The sequence below is a fragment of the Asterias rubens genome, chromosome 18 (genome assembly GCF_902459465.1).
Source record: "Asterias rubens chromosome 18, eAstRub1.3, whole genome shotgun sequence".
Taxonomy (NCBI): domain Eukaryota; kingdom Metazoa; phylum Echinodermata; class Asteroidea; order Forcipulatida; family Asteriidae; genus Asterias; species Asterias rubens.
The window spans coordinates 12,378,048-12,395,338 of NC_047079.1; the positions used below are offsets into that span (position 1 = coordinate 12,378,048).

Here is a 17,291-nt window from a genome sequence, read left to right on the forward strand (position 1 = left end):
TATTGTCAAAGACCAGTCTTCTCACTTGGTGTGTATCCCAACATATGCATAAAATAACAAACCTGTGAAATTTTGAGCTCAATTGGTCATCGAAGTTGAGAGAGAATAACGAAAGAAAAAACACCCTTTTTACAGAAAATGTGTGCTTTCAGATGCTTGATTTCAAAACCTCAAAATCTATTTCTGAGGTCTCGAAATCAAATTTGTGGAAAATTACTTCTTTCTCGAAAACTCTGTTACTTTAGAGGGAGTCGATTCTCATGTTTTATACTATAAACAGCTCTCCATTGCTTGTTACCAAGTAAGTTTTTATTCTAACAATTATTTTGAGTAATTACCAATAGTGTCTAGTGCCTTTAAAAGACCACAAGGTAATGAACAAAGCCCAATTTCATAGAGCTGCTCAAGGAGATCTCTGCTAAGCAACAATAAGCAGGATACCAGTTACAAATTATACATGTGCAATGGTATTTTAGCAGGTAACCTTTTTTCTGGTAAGCATAATTTTTTTGTGCTTAGCTATTTTTTTTTGCTTAAACAGCTCTATGAAATTGGGACCAGGGACATGGAGGCAATATGACCAGGGGCTTGGAGGCAATGACCAGGGGGCATGGAGGCAAATGAACAGGGGCATTTGTCTGAGTTCCCTCATTGAAGTAGGATTTCACGAAATGCTAGGATCAATCCTATTTCGAGTTAGGATGAACCCGACCTAACTTAGGATGGGTTCAATGCGTCCTAACGTCTTCGATAGGGAACTTAACTCGTCCCAAGTCCTGAGATTAATCCTAAGTTAGAATGAGTTAGGTGAAATTGACGGCAGGTCCCTTATACACAAATAAATTCATATCATGAATATACTTGTACACTTTTGCATTTACATATATTTGTACAACAAGTGATTGTTACAATTGATCATTCAGACAACATCAACGCGAGTTCAATTGTGTTTAGCACGAATCCCTTTGGTGTAACCTAACCATCGTTGTAGCGTTGTTTTGTATACTGGATCTGGATCTATGGAGGCTAATAATTGTAATTGAGCAATATGCGTTGCATGATAATCCCATCTCGCCAGGTTTGGAGCTTTTCCTAACGTTACATGACGTAGATCATAAATAGTACCAGTTCCACCGTCAAATAACAACAGGAATTTTTTTAATGATCTTATACCATCTTCATAAAGTTGAAGAGCATCCCGTCCTTCCTCAGGAGATGCTATCGTGATCAAATCATACAAACCAATTAGACTGTAGATGAAGCCATTTAAGACGTAGGAGCTTGGAGTGGTTGGGTACTCTTCATACCACGTGTATTGATCAAAGAGGACAGCCTTGACACCCCCTTCCGATGACGGTATTTGGTAGAGTTTTGTTGCCTTGACGCAGGCATCCAAGTACTTCCTATCTTTGGTTCTGACATACGCCCTGACGAGAGTCGAGATGGCTTGACCTTGCGCCATTGCCGAGTACCAACCAGGAGATAACACTTGAAACCCTGGAGCGAGTAACCGGTCCACCATCACCGGCCAACCTCCGTTACTATCTTGGTTCTTTAACAACCAATTAGCCGCATCGAAGAACTGCGCCATATGGCTGGAGGACGATAGAGTGATATTATCAATCCGTCCGTAGCCATGCACCGTAAACTTGTTCACTCTGGACAAACCAATTTGAATATTGGTGACATATCTCTTATTTGTTTGTCCGAGACCCTTTTGGAAGTCAACCACTAAGTCTCTTGTGACTCTACGCCACTGACTGCACTCCCCGATACCATAAAATATATGGCTGCCTTTATGGCTGACTTTATCATCCATAGCAACATAGTGAATGCTATGCGGTTTATCTTTATCATCTTGTACTGTGACGGTAATTGTCGAGTTACTCATCAGCAATATATCAAATGAGACAACAAATGTCCGTCGGTTATTGAGAGGTAGAGTAGCTCCTTGGCCTGGGGATAAAGAATCTGCGATTGGAGACAATATATAAAAGGGAAAAGTTGTAAAACAGATCATGATCTTAAAAATAAGTCATAGGCCCTTTACGAAACCACGGCTTCGGATGAGGCTCAGGCTAGTTTGGCCCCGTGATTTTTTTGACAATTTGTGTGCATGCTCAGGGCTTCAGATGAGAGAATGGAGCATGATGCCGGAGCCATGGTTTCATAAAGGGCCATAACGTCTTCAACTCAAAACAAGCCCACTTCACTCAGGTGATAATCTGCATCTACTACTCAAGCCATGCCCAATGCTAAAACTTTAACTATGTGGTCGATTTACTCTGTTTATGAAATGACAGTTTTACTTTTACTTGTCAAATTGAAAAATTATGGTCTTAAGTTAGTAACAGCACCCTCTGGTGAAATATTATAATTAGTTTAATTTTTTAGACTGTATGAGCAAACTGAATTGAGCCTTCACTCAGCCCCAGCGCCTTGCCTTAACTAAAGGCGCTGGGATGGGCAAACATATCAAGCACTCTCATTGGTTAAGGCGCCGTGCCTTTACCAATGAGCGTGCTTGATATGGAATACGCGTGCACAAGAACCTGGGCAAGCATGACCAGTCCATCCCAGCGGTCCTGGATAGACGTAGACCTGGCCGCTGGAGCCGAGCGAAAATTGAGCCTTGAAACTCATCAGAACCTGAAAATCAAAGATGACACCTGAACAATGGTGCCACGACGGTGTCATCAAAGTGTAATTTTAAACATAGTACCATAATATGCGCAAATTTGTTCACAGAGCTCGGGAAAGTACTCAGGAGGGTATACACTGACACACATCGATGTATAATGGATAAAACCAAACTTAATATTTGTTATCCCTGATGCAAATTTCCATCTATAAAAGGCACCGGACATGTTTGATAATCGTCAAAAACCAGTTTTCTCACTTGGTGTATCCCGACAATGCATAAAATAACAAACCTGTGAAAATTTGGACTCAATTGATCATCGGAGTTGCAAGAGGATAATTAATGAAAGAAAAAACACCCTCGTTGCAAAAATTTATGTGCTATCAGATGCATAATAAAAGACTTTTAAATTGAAGTCTTTTAGTATTTGAGTGAGAATTGACCTCTTTTTCAATAACTACGTTACTTCAGAGGGAGCCATTTCTCACTATGTTTTATACTATCAACAGCTCTCCATTGCTCCTTACCAGATGAGTTTTTATGCTAACAGTTTTGAGTGTAATTACCAATAAGTGAACAGTGCCTGAATGTAATGGGTTACCTGTAGTTTGGAATTCAATGACGTTAGAGCCAGTTGTTTCATCTCGTACCGCAGATATTCGACTCATTTGATCAGCGAGACTCCACTTCTCAAGATCTTCGTTCTCGGCGTCTTCATAGATCTTCACTCGTGGCTCTCGGTGGGTTAAATTCTTGCTGTAGTGACTCAACCCAAACTGACAAACTTGAATAGCGTAGAAGTAACCTTGGGCATCCCATTGAATAGAAACAGGAACACCTGTACAGGAAAACATACCAAAACGTTTGTTCAAACCGCAATGCCCCCAAAAATAAAAAATAAGATTAAGGTGTCAGTGCATAAGCCGCTCGGCCCGTGCGGTCCTTTGTGGCCATGTGCTGTGACTGGTGGTTGGCACATCAGTCATTGTACATTACGTCCGACAAAGTGCGAGTTGCGTTGTAAATAAAGTCAAACAAATTAAAAAATAACACCATAGATCGTTGTAATGGGCAATTAGGATGGTCTGCAGCAAGTAAACTTATTTTCTTTATTCTTGGTATATGTGATAACTGATCAACTTGTACATTGTAGCTACTAACACGGTTGGCACCGGTCGGTCCTGACCAGCCCCAGCTGTATACGACCGGGGATCGAATAAAATTCAACAAACTCCGACTGGCATAAATTTATTTATAATTAATAAAAAATTTCACTGAAATAAGTGAAAAATAAAGAAACAAACTTGTTGTAAATGCCTTACTAATGTGTTTTTGTTTCTATTAAAACAATCAAAATTCAAAACGATTATTCTCCAAAACCCGCGATTATTGCTTACATTGGCCGCTTGAATGGTGTGTGGGTTGGCAGCGTACGAGTAGATCAAAGTCTGCTCTAAAAAGCATGCACCTATCTGCACACGCGTTTGCTATGGCAGCCGGTACCCAGAAGTTAGCCATTTTGCAATGACACTTAGCGTGTGATTTTTCTCTGCGTCGCAAGGCAACCCGACTATATTTATTTTGCAGCTATCTCGGACCTCGTACTCACGATCATGCCTTGCGGTCGACCCCATTAATCGTGAGCCATCACAGATTATATCAAGTTGCTTTTTTGACAAAAAACATTCCTTTCATCAATGCATGGATACCAGGTAAATAAGGCATGGGTTTGCTGTCATGAAAAACAGACCCATAGTGAGAGGGTTAACTAAAACGGTCAACAAAATTACATTCAAACATTTAAAAACCTACCATGCACGCCACTGATCATCTTAACTCTGTCTCGAGGTTCGACATTGTAATGATCAAAGGACATAAATTCACCCGTTGGTTTATATGGTGCCTGCTGGTAAACATGTGCCACACTGTGCTGCCATTCAAAACGATCATATCTGCAAACAATCAAGCAATAAATCATCTAGTCATTAATCTTGAAGTAATAATAATAATAATAATAATAATAATAATAATAATAATAATAATAATAATAATAATAAAAATAATAATAAAAGCAACAATTTATTTATCGCTAAATCCATATTAAAAACAATGCTCCGTGGAGCATACAGAGTAACATTTAAAAAATTCCTTTAAACCTTTGGTGTTCAGATAAATTTTTTGAAAAAGCAAAGAAAGAACATGTTCAACCGTGTGTTTCTCAAACATTTTCAGTTGCACCCCCTGTTGAACATTACACCAAACGAAAGTTCAACAATCGCTCTAAACAATCGAATGAGGGGGGTATATTTGGGGGGGTCGTAGTTTTTCAGATATGACTGTATATAAAAGTTAAATTTTACGTGTTTCTAAAGGCTCCCTAGCGGCCGCCTTGTGCACCGAAACCAAAGAATGTAAGTCATTAACAAGAAAGGTGGACAAATAAGTGAATGTTTTAAATGTTTTTTGATTACGAAAGTTTTCATGATATCAAACGAAAAAGCGAATCGCCAATCTTTAAATCTTTTAACCGAGTGACACTGTCTACAACTAATATCAATCCACCCATACCACCACAAACGAACAGCGCCCTCCAGCAGCAAACCCCCCCCCCCCCCCCCTCAAAAAAAAAAAGACCAAAACCCAGAGCCCTCTAGCAGTCGTTGCGCACACTATAAAGCACGTATGTACTGGGGGAAACAAATATTTGAATATCCGGTTAGTTTCGGATAGTCGGCCAGTCGGTTAACGGAATACCAAATTTTACTATTCGCCCAGCACTATTAGCTACATGTATGGTGACATTGGTGCATTGGGTGAATCAAGTTTAACTGCTAAAAACAACCATCACTGTTTACACACAGTAGCAGGCCTGGGCGAATTATTCAAATATCCGGTTAATGGCGAATAGGTTTTCCTATCCGTAACCGCGAATGCCTTTTTTTTCTTAACCGGATATCCGCATAGGGCGCGATAACCTATTTATAAACCGGATAGTTCTGTAATTACAACCAAGTAACCGGATATTCTTTTAATATCCGAATATCCGCAGACGTCGGGCGACAACTGATAGGAATGTTTTGTCTGAATCCTTATAAAACTTCTATTAAGACAGCATAAAACAGCATAAATTAAGTATTTAACTATGCTCACCTCCGTGAAGAGTTAAACAATGACATTTCTGACGTAATTTGTTCAAAGATTACGAAAGTTTTCCTTCACGTAGAGTCAATCACAATCAAAAGAAAAAGCAAATCGCCATCTTTAAATTAGATCCGGTTATTTTTATGAATGAACCGAGTGACACTGTCTAAAACTAATATCAATCCACCCATACGATCTCATTCACAAACGAACAGCGCCCTCTAGCGAAAAAAAAAAAATATATATATATATTTTTTATATATTTTTTATATATATATATATATATGTTTTAATAGCGCCCTCTAGCGGCGAAAAAAAAACTATTCCAATATCCGGTTAATTTCGGATAGTTGGCCAGCGGTATCCGAATATCAAAATTTCACTATTCGCCCAGCACTACACAGTACTAGAGCCCAATTTCATAGAGCTGTTTAAGCTACAACTAAGCACAATAAAAATATGCTTACCAGAATAAGGTTACCAGTTAAATTGCCATTTTACATGTACAAATTGTAACTGATGTCCTTCTTAGATTTGCTAAGAGTATGAAGCAATATTTCCCGCTTTTAAGCAGCTCTATGAAATCGGGCCCGGGTACATGTACAAAGCTTTATACTAACCCATCATACTCTGCAATCTTGCCATAAACTTCAAAGTACTTTTCCAAGAATGTGAAAGGAAGATAGACTTCTGTTCCTTCTCGTCGTCCATGTATCGTATAGTCACCATTGATTAGACACTCAATCTCTTGGTACCTTATTCCCGATGTATGTAAATCCACTTTAGCGAGATTGTTAGCAGCCTGATGCTGTTTCTCTTCATTTGTCTGGGAATCAAATGAAAAGTATTAGCAATTTTGTTCAAATAAGTCATGCCAACAAAAACGTTTCCACAATAATTTACCAAAAAACCCAAACTGAATCCCACCAAAGTAATATGCCTGTATTTTTTTGTTTTCAGAGAACTCGAGTTACAACAAGCACTGAGTACAGTGCTGTTACACACATCAATGTATATGGGGAAAAACCCAAAACTAATATTCTTTATCCCGATGCAAGTTTAACATCTATTAAAAATAACACCTGATACAAAGTTTATCACACTATACATGACTAATAATAATTATATAAAGACATTTTGTTAAGCGCCTAAAAGCCTCTAAGCACATAAAGAGAACAATAACATTTAGGCCTACAATGAATCAAAGATAACAAGTTAAGCAGATTACAAATAAGCCCCTAAAACAAACAAGTTCTTAACAGAGACCAACAGTGTGTTTACACTTGATCCAGCAAGGTGAATCAGATCCAGCGAGGTGAATCAAGCCATTATCAGGCTAATCCCTGTCGCGTTATTCACAGTGCTTGTTGAAAGGAAGTTCAACATTGCTTGTGTCAAAGGTCAACTGAAGAAGCTAATTATTACCACCGTGCCAAAAAATGAATGGAAAAAAACGGAAGGAAAAAAATCAAAGCGTGGTTCGGTCACGTTTGTTGCAGAGCAATGGGCCTGCAAGGGGATGCAAAAGCCAGGTAGCCTTTAAAATCAAGTGTTCCTCTTTCAGTGCACACAAATGCTGTTGTGACGTGTTGGAACCAGCGCAAAGGGATGCTTGCATTGCATAACCATGGAGGTATGGCATAACCAACGTTTGCATATCCATGCTCTGGTGAACCGGTTGCTTACTACATGTAACTAGTTTTTTTGCATATTTTTGTTTTCAAATCGCCCGCGCTGTCTGTTTGGCAGGAAGTCGGTAGGTCAATTTGCCGAGTCTGATCCAGCGTTGCGTTTACACTTGGTTGTTGATTCACCTTGGTGGTTTAGACTCACCTTTGATTCAGCAGTAAGGGTGGATCAAAAGGGTGAGTCTGATCCTGATCCACCATGCGTTTACACTAGCGTTGATTCACCTTTGATTCACCTTCGATTCACCTTCGATTCACCTTGGTGGATCTGATTCACCTTGCCCGATCAAGTGTAAACGCGGTGTAAAAGACACTGGACACTATTGGTAATTGTCAAAGACCAGTCTTCTCAATCGGTGTACAACAAAAGCATAAAATATCAACCTGTGACAATTTGAGCTCAACATTACATGTATACAACACACAGGGACCAATAGAACACACAGGGACTAATATGTTTATGTCCCATACAAAATTCAGAGACTCAAACCATGGAGGAAGTCCTCCATGCTCAAACCAACACTCTGCTAATCAGTAACACCATGTAGCTTGAGTCTAGTGTGCATGACCGTTTGGGTTCAAGAGGCCAACAGTACACGTGTTCAAACTTCAATTAGTACTCAAATGTACAAAGCTGGCTTGAAATTATACAATCGCAAAAGGAGGCATGGGCTCTATGGCCCTGCAGCCGATTTCACGAAACGCTAGGATTATTCCTAACACGAGTTAGGGCCAGTAACCTGTCCTAACTTAGGATGGGTTCAATGTGTCCAACGTATTTGGATACGGAACTGAACCCGTCCTAAGTCCTAAGATTGATCCTAAGTTAAGGAAGAGTTTGGTGAAATCGACGGCTGGTCTTGGCCATCAAATGAGCCCTCTGCAAAATGAAAATGGCACTGTCTTACCAAAAAAAAAGAAAAAAGGAATTAATCTTACTTTTACCAAATTCCATTTCAAATATAAAACATTCAAGTATTATAAACAGTACAAGTAAATAAACAGCACAAATCGTTCCAGCATCTTTTGGTCAAATTTAAACGGTTTTTAATCCAAGGGCAAGTCGGTTTACGGGAACCTCTGTGAGAGAAAAAAAAAAAACGCTTGTACAGCAACATTGTTAAGGGGCACCAAGGCAATGTCATGGAGTACATTAAACTATCTTGTCCTTGGACTAAACCATCAATTGCCTGTGGGTCAGGAATGAAACATGCCTTTAGTTGTTCATTCCAGTTCTTTCCTTCACTTAACGCAAAATTTAATCACACCTCAAATGGCTTTTTTTGTTGAATGAAGTAACGCCACAAGCTCTTTTTTTTGGTTAACTGGGACGATGAGTATTGATTGAAACATGATTTACTTACTTGATGATATCTTAGGTTGTGACCAAGGCTCGGTCGTTGTAAATATTCACTTTCAACCTCTTGACTTCGTTGCTCAGTCTTACTCCTTGTGATCGTCCCACCGTCTCCTCTACCGATACATACCAAGTGATAGGTCAAGAAGTTGGAGAGCACCAGGAGCAAGGTGACAACTGGGAGGCGGGAAAACAGTCGTGGGTTCACTAACCTCATATCAACAGAGATTGATACCTGGTTGTGAGAGGAACACTTGCTCACTGCAATGGTAGACAAATAATAATAATAATAATAATAATAGTAGTAAAACAATAATATTGAACAGCCAGGGTTGAAAACAGTCGTGGATTCACTAACCTCATATCAACAGAGATTGATACCTGGTTGTGAGAGAAACACTTGCTCACTGCAACAGACCTTATCGCAAATACTCGGTACGCGCACAATAGACGTGGAATGAGGTGCATGCTGGTCTAGCTTGCTATCAAATTTGATCACTAGCTAGACCAGCATGCACCTCATTCGACAGTTTGTGCTTGCGCAATGGTGTTTGGGAAAAGGTCTATGAATGGTAAACAAATAGTAAAATACTAATAATATTGAACAGCCAGGGTTTCCTGGTGGTCAGGAAGATGAGGGTGTAGAGTTGACGGAGGAGGAGGCACAGATTAAGGACAGGCTTCTAGAGGTGATGGAAGCGGCGAGAGTATCCCAGCTTTGCGCCGGGTCCTAAGGAAAAGGCTAGCAGAAATGTCAGCCGTGGTAAGTAAAGTCCTTGGGTCGGTAGAGTAATAAATCTGAACCTAACCGCCTTATTTTTGCAGGGGCAGTGGTAGTAGGGGATAAGTTAGGTACATGTATGAAGGAGTCACAATCAAACAAGAAAACAGTAGGTGCCTATGCGATTGTGGAAACGTCGGTTGGAGGATCAAATAAAAGACTCGGAAAAGATTTCAGTAGAATAGAACGCAGTAATATGGGCTTAATAAAAGGTTCAGACTAGAGGAACGCAATCATGACAAAGTACAACGTCATAGTAAAAGGGATAAGTGTGGTAACAGAGAAGATTAAAGCAACTAGGGTTATGGCTAAGGCTGCAAAAGTGAAAAAAGTATGATGACAGGGTTAGGCAATTTCCTCAAGAAATGATCGTCTTCACAACATTTGCTGAAATTTATAAAGTGCTTTCTAAATTGACCGATCTTCGTAAGGAGGTGGAGAATAACTTGTTAACATTCCAAGTTTATTACCAACACTTACAAAGACACGGCGAATGTTGCCAAGTTAAGAGCGATTGTCAAATATTACCAGCATATTCACCACAGTGTACATGGTGGTGAAACGGCAGCATTATAGAGTGCTCTCACACAGGGTACCACAGCGCTTTACAAGAAACAGAACAATAATCAAATAAAGGCACTCATCATGGGAAAAACAGTTTGTCTATAACAATTTTTAAAACCATTGAACAGAAAAGTTTTGTGATGTTTCTTTAGAAACTTTAAGTGACACAGCTGAAAGAATTTGATAAGGGAGACGGTTCCAAAGGCTTGGGGCATGCGTGAAATGCACAATCCCCGGCAGCAGAATGCACCGTTAAAGCCATATACACTTTCGGAACAGAACAAAAAATCACAGATTTACAAATAACTTACCCAGGGTTTACAGTAAGGCAATTGTTAAAGACTTCTCTTGAAATATTATTCCATGAAATGCTTTACTTTCTTAGAAAACATTAAAACAATTATCAATTCTCGATATGTATATCGAGAATTACGGATTTATTTTAAACACAATTCATGACACGGCGAAACGTGCGGAAACAAGGGTGGGTTTTCCTGTTATTTTCTCCCGACTCCGATGACCAAATGAGCCTAAATTTTCATAGGTTTGTTATTTTATATAAGTTGTGATACACGAAGTGTGGGCCTTTGGACAATACTGTTTACCGAAAGTGTCCAATGGCTTTAACTCAGATCATCACACTGGTTGCAAGATGAACATTAGCCCGTTGAAAAAGAAAGAAATATTTCAGATCGTCACATCCGGATTCCGTTTGCAAAAGTCCACAAATAAAAGGTAATCCAGATGTTGATAACATGCCTGCCTTTGCTGTGTGCTTTCTTCCTCTCTCCCTCTTTTCTTTCCACTTGACCGAGTCTTTTACACCAGTATACTTGTTTTTGTGTTGCGCTGTCATTTAGCTTTCAAGAAATACTCCACTAGGGTCGAAACTTCAGGCCACTACTTTATCTCTTGCACCGAGAGAAATCTTATAGAGGTGATCACAGTCATGCATATCGTCCAATGTTTGTTGAATTGCCTTTGATGAAAGTGGTAGGGTCGAATCATCAGGGGATAAATGTTGAGTTGCGAGTGTGGCTGGAAATGGAGCTTATGCAAACATTTGGGATAACTTTAACACCAGCTCAGGATGTCTGTAGCTACTTATATTGAGGAAGCAATCATCATTGGGTAGGATGGCATTTCCGAGGACCTTGACCCTACAGTATGACATCTAGGGATTTGTAATACAATGGTTTTTAGTTTTCCCCTAGTTCATTATGTAGTTGTCTTCCCAGTGTGGCTACACCTTTGCAGATCAGTACACAAATTTGCAATGGTCTCCCCGACCTGGTATACATCAAGGAGGCAAGGAAGGCGATTGCCTTCATGCCTCTTGGTGCCCTTGAAATTAATGTTCAAACAGTAGAAATTTACAATTGTCTCATGGTGCCCTTTACCGAGGAGAAAATGCCTTGGTACCCTTGCCCTTACAAAAACGAAGCATACATGTGGATGTGTCGTGGCCGAGCGGTTAAGAGCACAAAATTCAAACTCTGGTGTTTCTGATCAGCAGAGTGTGGGTTCGAATCCCAAGCCTTGACACTTGTGTCCTTCAGCAAGACCCTTTATTGCTTCGTCCTTCGGATGGGACGTAAAGCTGTTGGTCCAATGTGTTGTGTAATGCATGTAAAAGAACCCAGTGCACTTATCGGAAAGAGAAGGGGTTCGCCCCGGTGTTCCTGGCTGTGGCTGCTGTATGCGCAGAGTACCTTGTAAACCCTTATACGGTGCTAACTAATTGGGCCTCAAAATTCATCACTGCAATAACCTATCTTTCTGAAAGTTTGTATACAGTATACTCAGCCTTGAGTACCTTGTTTGGTAGATACATGCGCTATATAAGACTTCGATATTATTATTATTATTATTACAGGGCTGGTCTCATGCAAAGAGAAAGTGTTACCTTTTTCATCAACGTCAATCGTGAACACTTCAAAAGCAGTTCAAACTGTAAAGTTGGTTTATCAAATCAAGTGAAATTAACATTATGATCTCACTTGTAGGCCTACACGCACGTATACAATCATTGTGCAAAAATTAATGCTGGTATCTGCAACTTAACGTGGGTGCATTCCTTTAGCTTCCCCGGGTCGACCCTGATCTGCCCCGGTACATTCAAATATATAGCTTTGACCGCATTCCAGGGGCTCACCCTGGTCAGCCCCAAGTGTCCTGCTTGTGGAATGGGTCACTTGGGGCTGGCCCCAGTCACCACGAGAGGGCGAATGATCGTTCATTTAGCTCTTGTCAGGGGCTCATTCGAATGAGTACCGCAGGGTCAACACGGGGAAGCTAATCGAACACACCCACTGCTTTCTTAAGATGATAAATTGATAATAAAGTTGTATATAAATGTACACGTACTGTATGTCAGCATGGCCAAACTAGTTTACTAGCCACAGTATTTGTCGGCCTCGTAATTAACATGTTTTTGATTATACTTATAGCCCGCAGGGATACATTTCCTAGTCACCTCAGACATGTGAGATTTAACAAGGCACTCTGACATGTCTCCTTCCTGTTTGCTTAGTACTGACCAGAACAAAAACAAATGCACAAAGACTAAAGAAGGAAGCGGTATTGCACAGTGCATTGTGAGACTATTTTGAAAGTATAAAAACTGACACAGTTCAAATAACTAAACTATGTGGTTGTAATGTAATACCAGTCATGCAAGTACTATACTGTCTTGTTTTCCTTTTTTTCTTCACACTATACTTTGGCAATTCGGGGCTTTATAAATACAGCTATTATTGTTATTATTATTATCATTATTGCTATTATTATTATTATAACATAAAGTCATACACGTTGTTAGGCCTGGAATTTCAACTTTGAATATGTTGAAAGGGCAAGGCCATTACATGCACATTTCACAAAGAGCACTTTTGAAGGGCACCAAGGCCAAGACCAGCATTGACCAGGGGCAACGGCCTGCGTGTAATTCCATGCCTGCAATATACACTGCAACATGAATGGAGAGCTACATGTACTTAAAGGCAGTGGACACTATTGGTTACTCAAAATAATTATTGGCATAAAACATTACTTCTTGGGTGCTTGGTGACGAGTAATGGGGAGAGGTTGATTGTATAAAACATTGTGAGAGACGGCTCCCTCTGAAGTGCCATAGTTTTAGAGAAAGACGTAATTTTCCACAAATTTGATTTTGAGACCTCAGGTTTAGAACTTGAGGTCTCGAAATCAACCATCTAACTGACACAACTTTGAGTGACAAGGGTGTTTTCTTCTTTCATTATTATCTCGCAAGTTCGATGACCGATTGAGCTCAAATTTTCACAGGTTGGTTATTTTATGCATATCTTGAGATACACCAACTGTGAAGGCTAGTCTTTGACAATTACCAATAGTGTCCACTGTCTTTAATCCTTGAGTCCAGGTAGGTCCCTAACCAACCTCCTTAGTATTCCAGGAATACCCACTACATCTACTACTACCACAATGAGCTTCCTACAATCAGGTGCTAGAATCATTTAATCATTCCCTGTAGTCTACAACTGAGGTGGTCTAATAACACCTCTAAGTTTTACTAGCTTATCTTAGCATTTAATTAAAGGCAGTGGACACTATTGGTAATTACTAAAAATAATTATTACCATAAAACTTTACCTGGTAAAGAGAAATGGGGAGAGGTTGATAGTATAAAACATTGTGAGAAACCGCTCTCTCTGAAGTGACGTACACATATGTATGTAGTTTTCGGGAAAGAAGTAATTTCCCACGAATTTGATTTCGAGACCTCAGAATTAGTTTTTGAGGTCTCAAAATCAAGCATCTGAAAGCACACAACTTTGTGTGACAAGGGTGTTTTTTTTGTCATTATTACCTCGCAACTTCGACGACCAATTGTGCTCAAATGTTCACTAGTTTATCATGTTATGCATATGTTGAGATACTCAAAGTGAGAAGACTGGTCTTTGACAATTAGCAATAGCGTCCAGTGTCTTTAAATTAAATTGTTCCGGTTAGTTATCTAATGAAGGAAACAAAATCCTTTCCAGGCCTGATGATCAGCTTTACAGTTCCTGTATAGCCTATTTTAAGGGCTGGCCTGGTACTTCACACAGAGGCAATAAAGGCGATTGCCTCCATGCCCCCCCCCCCCTGGTCATTGCCTTGGTGCCCTTGAAATGTTCCATTATTAGAAATGTACAATTTCCTAATAGGGTGCCATTTATCAAGAAGAAAATGCCTTGGGGTCCTTGCCCTTTTTTAAAAACAAAGCATACAGTCCTGTAAGGCCAAGGTCAAGGGCACCTCAGCATGTATGGCATACACGAGTATGAGTTCATACTCATATAGGAGGGACGTGTAACATTTTACTTTGTACATGTATATTATAGAAGTAAAACTTTTCATCATCATGGGCCATCAAGGCAATGATCAGAGGCATATATCCTCGATGCCCTGTGGCCAGGCAGTATCATATTCATATCAGGCCAGTGTAATTAAGTTTGAAACAGTTTTTTTCCCGCAATGGTAGGGGACCTTTACCCTGAATCTGGACTCCAGCGCGTTGTATGCAATGCATCAATGACGGAGGAGTCAAACCTGGCCTTTTGCTTTGGCTTCACACCTTTTTATTGAATTTTCTAAATGGAAAACTGAATTTGCGACATGCGAAATTGTGGAATGACATGAATGAAACCACAATTCCGGAGACAAAGTTACAACAATATCATCATTCAAATAAAAAAAAAATACTTCTGGTTTTGAAACTTCAGTTCAGGAAAATAAAGGGGAAGAGTTTTCTTTGAAATGAAAGCATATCGAAGTTTTAATAATTGAGAGAAAAACTAGTTAACAATGTACCCCACTTAATCTCTTATTGTATAGTCATGTGGAGTTATCTGATTCTGCTCCGACTCGGGGCAGTCACGCACTCAGTCAGAGTCTGACTGCCGAGTGCAGCTACACAGTTCATCACTCCATCATCCATGTCAATTGTCATCAGTGAGTTTGTCAGGTTTGTACACATTTCTTCATTGGCGACATTCGTCCCGTTTGTGGCAATAAGAAAGTCGGGATTTGTTAGTGTCGTATTTTTAAGTTAAGTTTAGTTTAAGACTATTCCATCATGCTACTGTATAAATATGCAATAAAGTTAAACATACCTTCATTTGACTGTACGAAATAAGACGCTTCTTCATGTTTTAACATCACATTCTTGGGAATTGCCTTACTTTACAATCACAGCTGCACAATTGGACATCTTTCACAAAACGTGTAGTTCGTGTTAACTGTTCAAAATGTATTTCAAGCTAAGAGAGGTGTCAAACTGACTCAAAACTGAAATATAACGTTCACAGAAATAAAAAAAGCATTGCCATTCTGGAGAACACTTTACAACATATTGCTGGTACTTAAAAAACTAGTACTTAAAACTTGTTCCCATATACACGGCAAAAACAAAAGAAATCTGAAAAAATAGTTATTGAAATAGAGGGCGCTGTTTGACCTCGAACAAAAATTCCTCAAAGTGGGGGATTGAGAGAGTAGTCTCCGCCCCCAAACCACACACCACACAGTGACAAAAATGGTGCCAATTGTCACTTTCCTTCTTTTGCTCTTTAAATACCTTGTTCAGATACCACCCCCTCCCCACCCCCAGGGGACCACAGTCTTGTTGTGACTGTTGTGAAATTTGTCAGGCACTAGCCCCCACGCTCATAAATACTACTTAAACCCTTGATATCATGTTAATTTCTTTAAAGGACAGTCCACTTAATAATTATCCACACATCACATAAATCTTTCCTTCTGCAAGATACAGTTGCAAAATGAATTACTTTAATTTTCATAGATGAAGTTAACCCAGCGTGGGAATATAAACATGGGGAAAAATACACTGAAGGCTTTTAAAATAAAAATTATGCCGAGTTCTTTATTTGACGGAATAACAAACTGCCCAAGTCTAGATGAAACACTTTTAAGACACTGGACACTATTGGTAATTTTCACAGACCAGTATTCTCACTTAGTGTATCTCAACAAAAAGGCACAATAACAAAACCTGTGAAAATTTGAACTCAAATGGAAGAAAAACCACCCTTGTTGCACAGTGGCAAGTTGTGTGCTTTCAGATGCTTGAATTTGAGTCCTCAACTTCAAATTCAAATATTTTAGTGGAAAATTACTTCTTTCTCAAAAACTAAGTTACTTCAGAGAGAGCCATTTCTCACAATGTTTCATACTTTCAACAGCTCTCCATTGCTCGTTACCAAGTAACATTATTTTGAGTATTACCAATAGTGTCCAGTGCCATAGTTTAGATTAACTGCTCACATAGTCTACTAATGATACTCAGAGCCATTAATTCAAGAGCAAACGCACACTACAAGTATGTAGCTGTAATACTCTTTTATAACAAAATTTTCATTAAAGCTTGCTTCTATTTTCATTGCTTCACTGCCAAAATATTATTACAAATGACTGAATAAGAATTAGAATAATACTTAGAAAGTGCTATAATAATACTAAATTAACTAAGTAAATAAAATAAGCCATGAAAGAGAAATAGATCAAGAACAAAAGAATGAAGAAACAGAAAGAGGGAGTAGGTGAAACAATCGGAAAGGATGACATTGAACTCAGGACAAATAGAAGGGAATATTGGTAAATTTTAGTTTCATTCTCACATTAAAGTTTTATCTGCAATAATCAAAAGAGACTAAAAACAAATAAAGTAATTGCATTATGACTTTAATGGATGAATGAAGATGACTCCACAAATTACATTGAAAAATACTAATAATGAATTATGCATTCATTTTTATGAAAATGCAGTATTAATTGACCAGTCACCTATTTTGGTGGAAAGAAAAACAAGTTCCAAAAATCACACTTGTAACTAAAAAAAAGTTGTTTTTCTTCATTAAGTTCGATAGACGTAGCTTATTAATAAAAATAGTTAGTGTTTGTATAGCACTTTTCACGCCTAAAGGGGGTCCCAAATCGCTTCACATTGTTACCCCTGGTCACTTGGCCTTAAAGGCACTGGACACATTTGGCAGATGTCAAAGGCAGGTCTTCTCACTTGGTGTATCTCAAATGCATACAAAAAACACTGTGTCCAAGTTGCGAGATAATAATGAA

At 39.1% G+C, this 17,291-nt stretch overlaps 1 protein-coding gene across 2 annotated transcripts; it reads right to left on the reverse strand.

Moving 5' to 3' along the window:
• Window positions 1-753: 753 nt before the first annotated feature.
• LOC117302711 (D-glucuronyl C5-epimerase B-like) lies at window positions 754-16,197 on the reverse strand. Of its 2 annotated transcripts, none has more exons than XM_033786710.1 (6): window positions 15,311-16,197; window positions 8,835-9,088; window positions 6,403-6,608; window positions 4,454-4,593; window positions 3,243-3,479; window positions 754-1,971 (listed from the first exon to the last, which is right to left on the reverse strand). In XM_033786710.1, the coding sequence occupies exons 1-6, from the start codon at window positions 15,354-15,356 to the stop codon at window positions 941-943; spliced, it is 1,914 nt and encodes a 637-aa protein (XP_033642601.1). In that variant the 5' UTR covers window positions 15,357-16,197; the 3' UTR covers window positions 754-940. The 2 variants fall into 2 exon arrangements, with proteins under 2 accessions (XP_033642601.1, XP_033642603.1); XM_033786712.1 differs by lacking the exon at window positions 15,311-16,197 and adding an exon at window positions 9,186-9,229 and having other exon boundaries at window positions 8,835-9,039.
• Window positions 16,198-17,291: the final 1,094 nt, after the last annotated feature.

Excerpts from the sequence above, each read along its gene's own strand:
- LOC117302711 (XM_033786710.1), bottom strand. The coding sequence starts at position 15,356 with ATGTTAAAACATGAAGAAGCGTCTTATTTCGTACAGTCAAATGAAG. Across the intron at positions 3,480-4,453 it reads GATGATCAGTGGCGTGCATG|GTGTTCCTGTTTCTATTCAA; the intron begins GTAGGTTTTTAA and ends TTTCCTGTACAG. Across the intron at positions 1,972-3,242 it reads CATTGAATTCCAAACTACAG|ATTCTTTATCCCCAGGCCAA; the intron begins GTAACCCATTAC and ends CTCCAATCGCAG.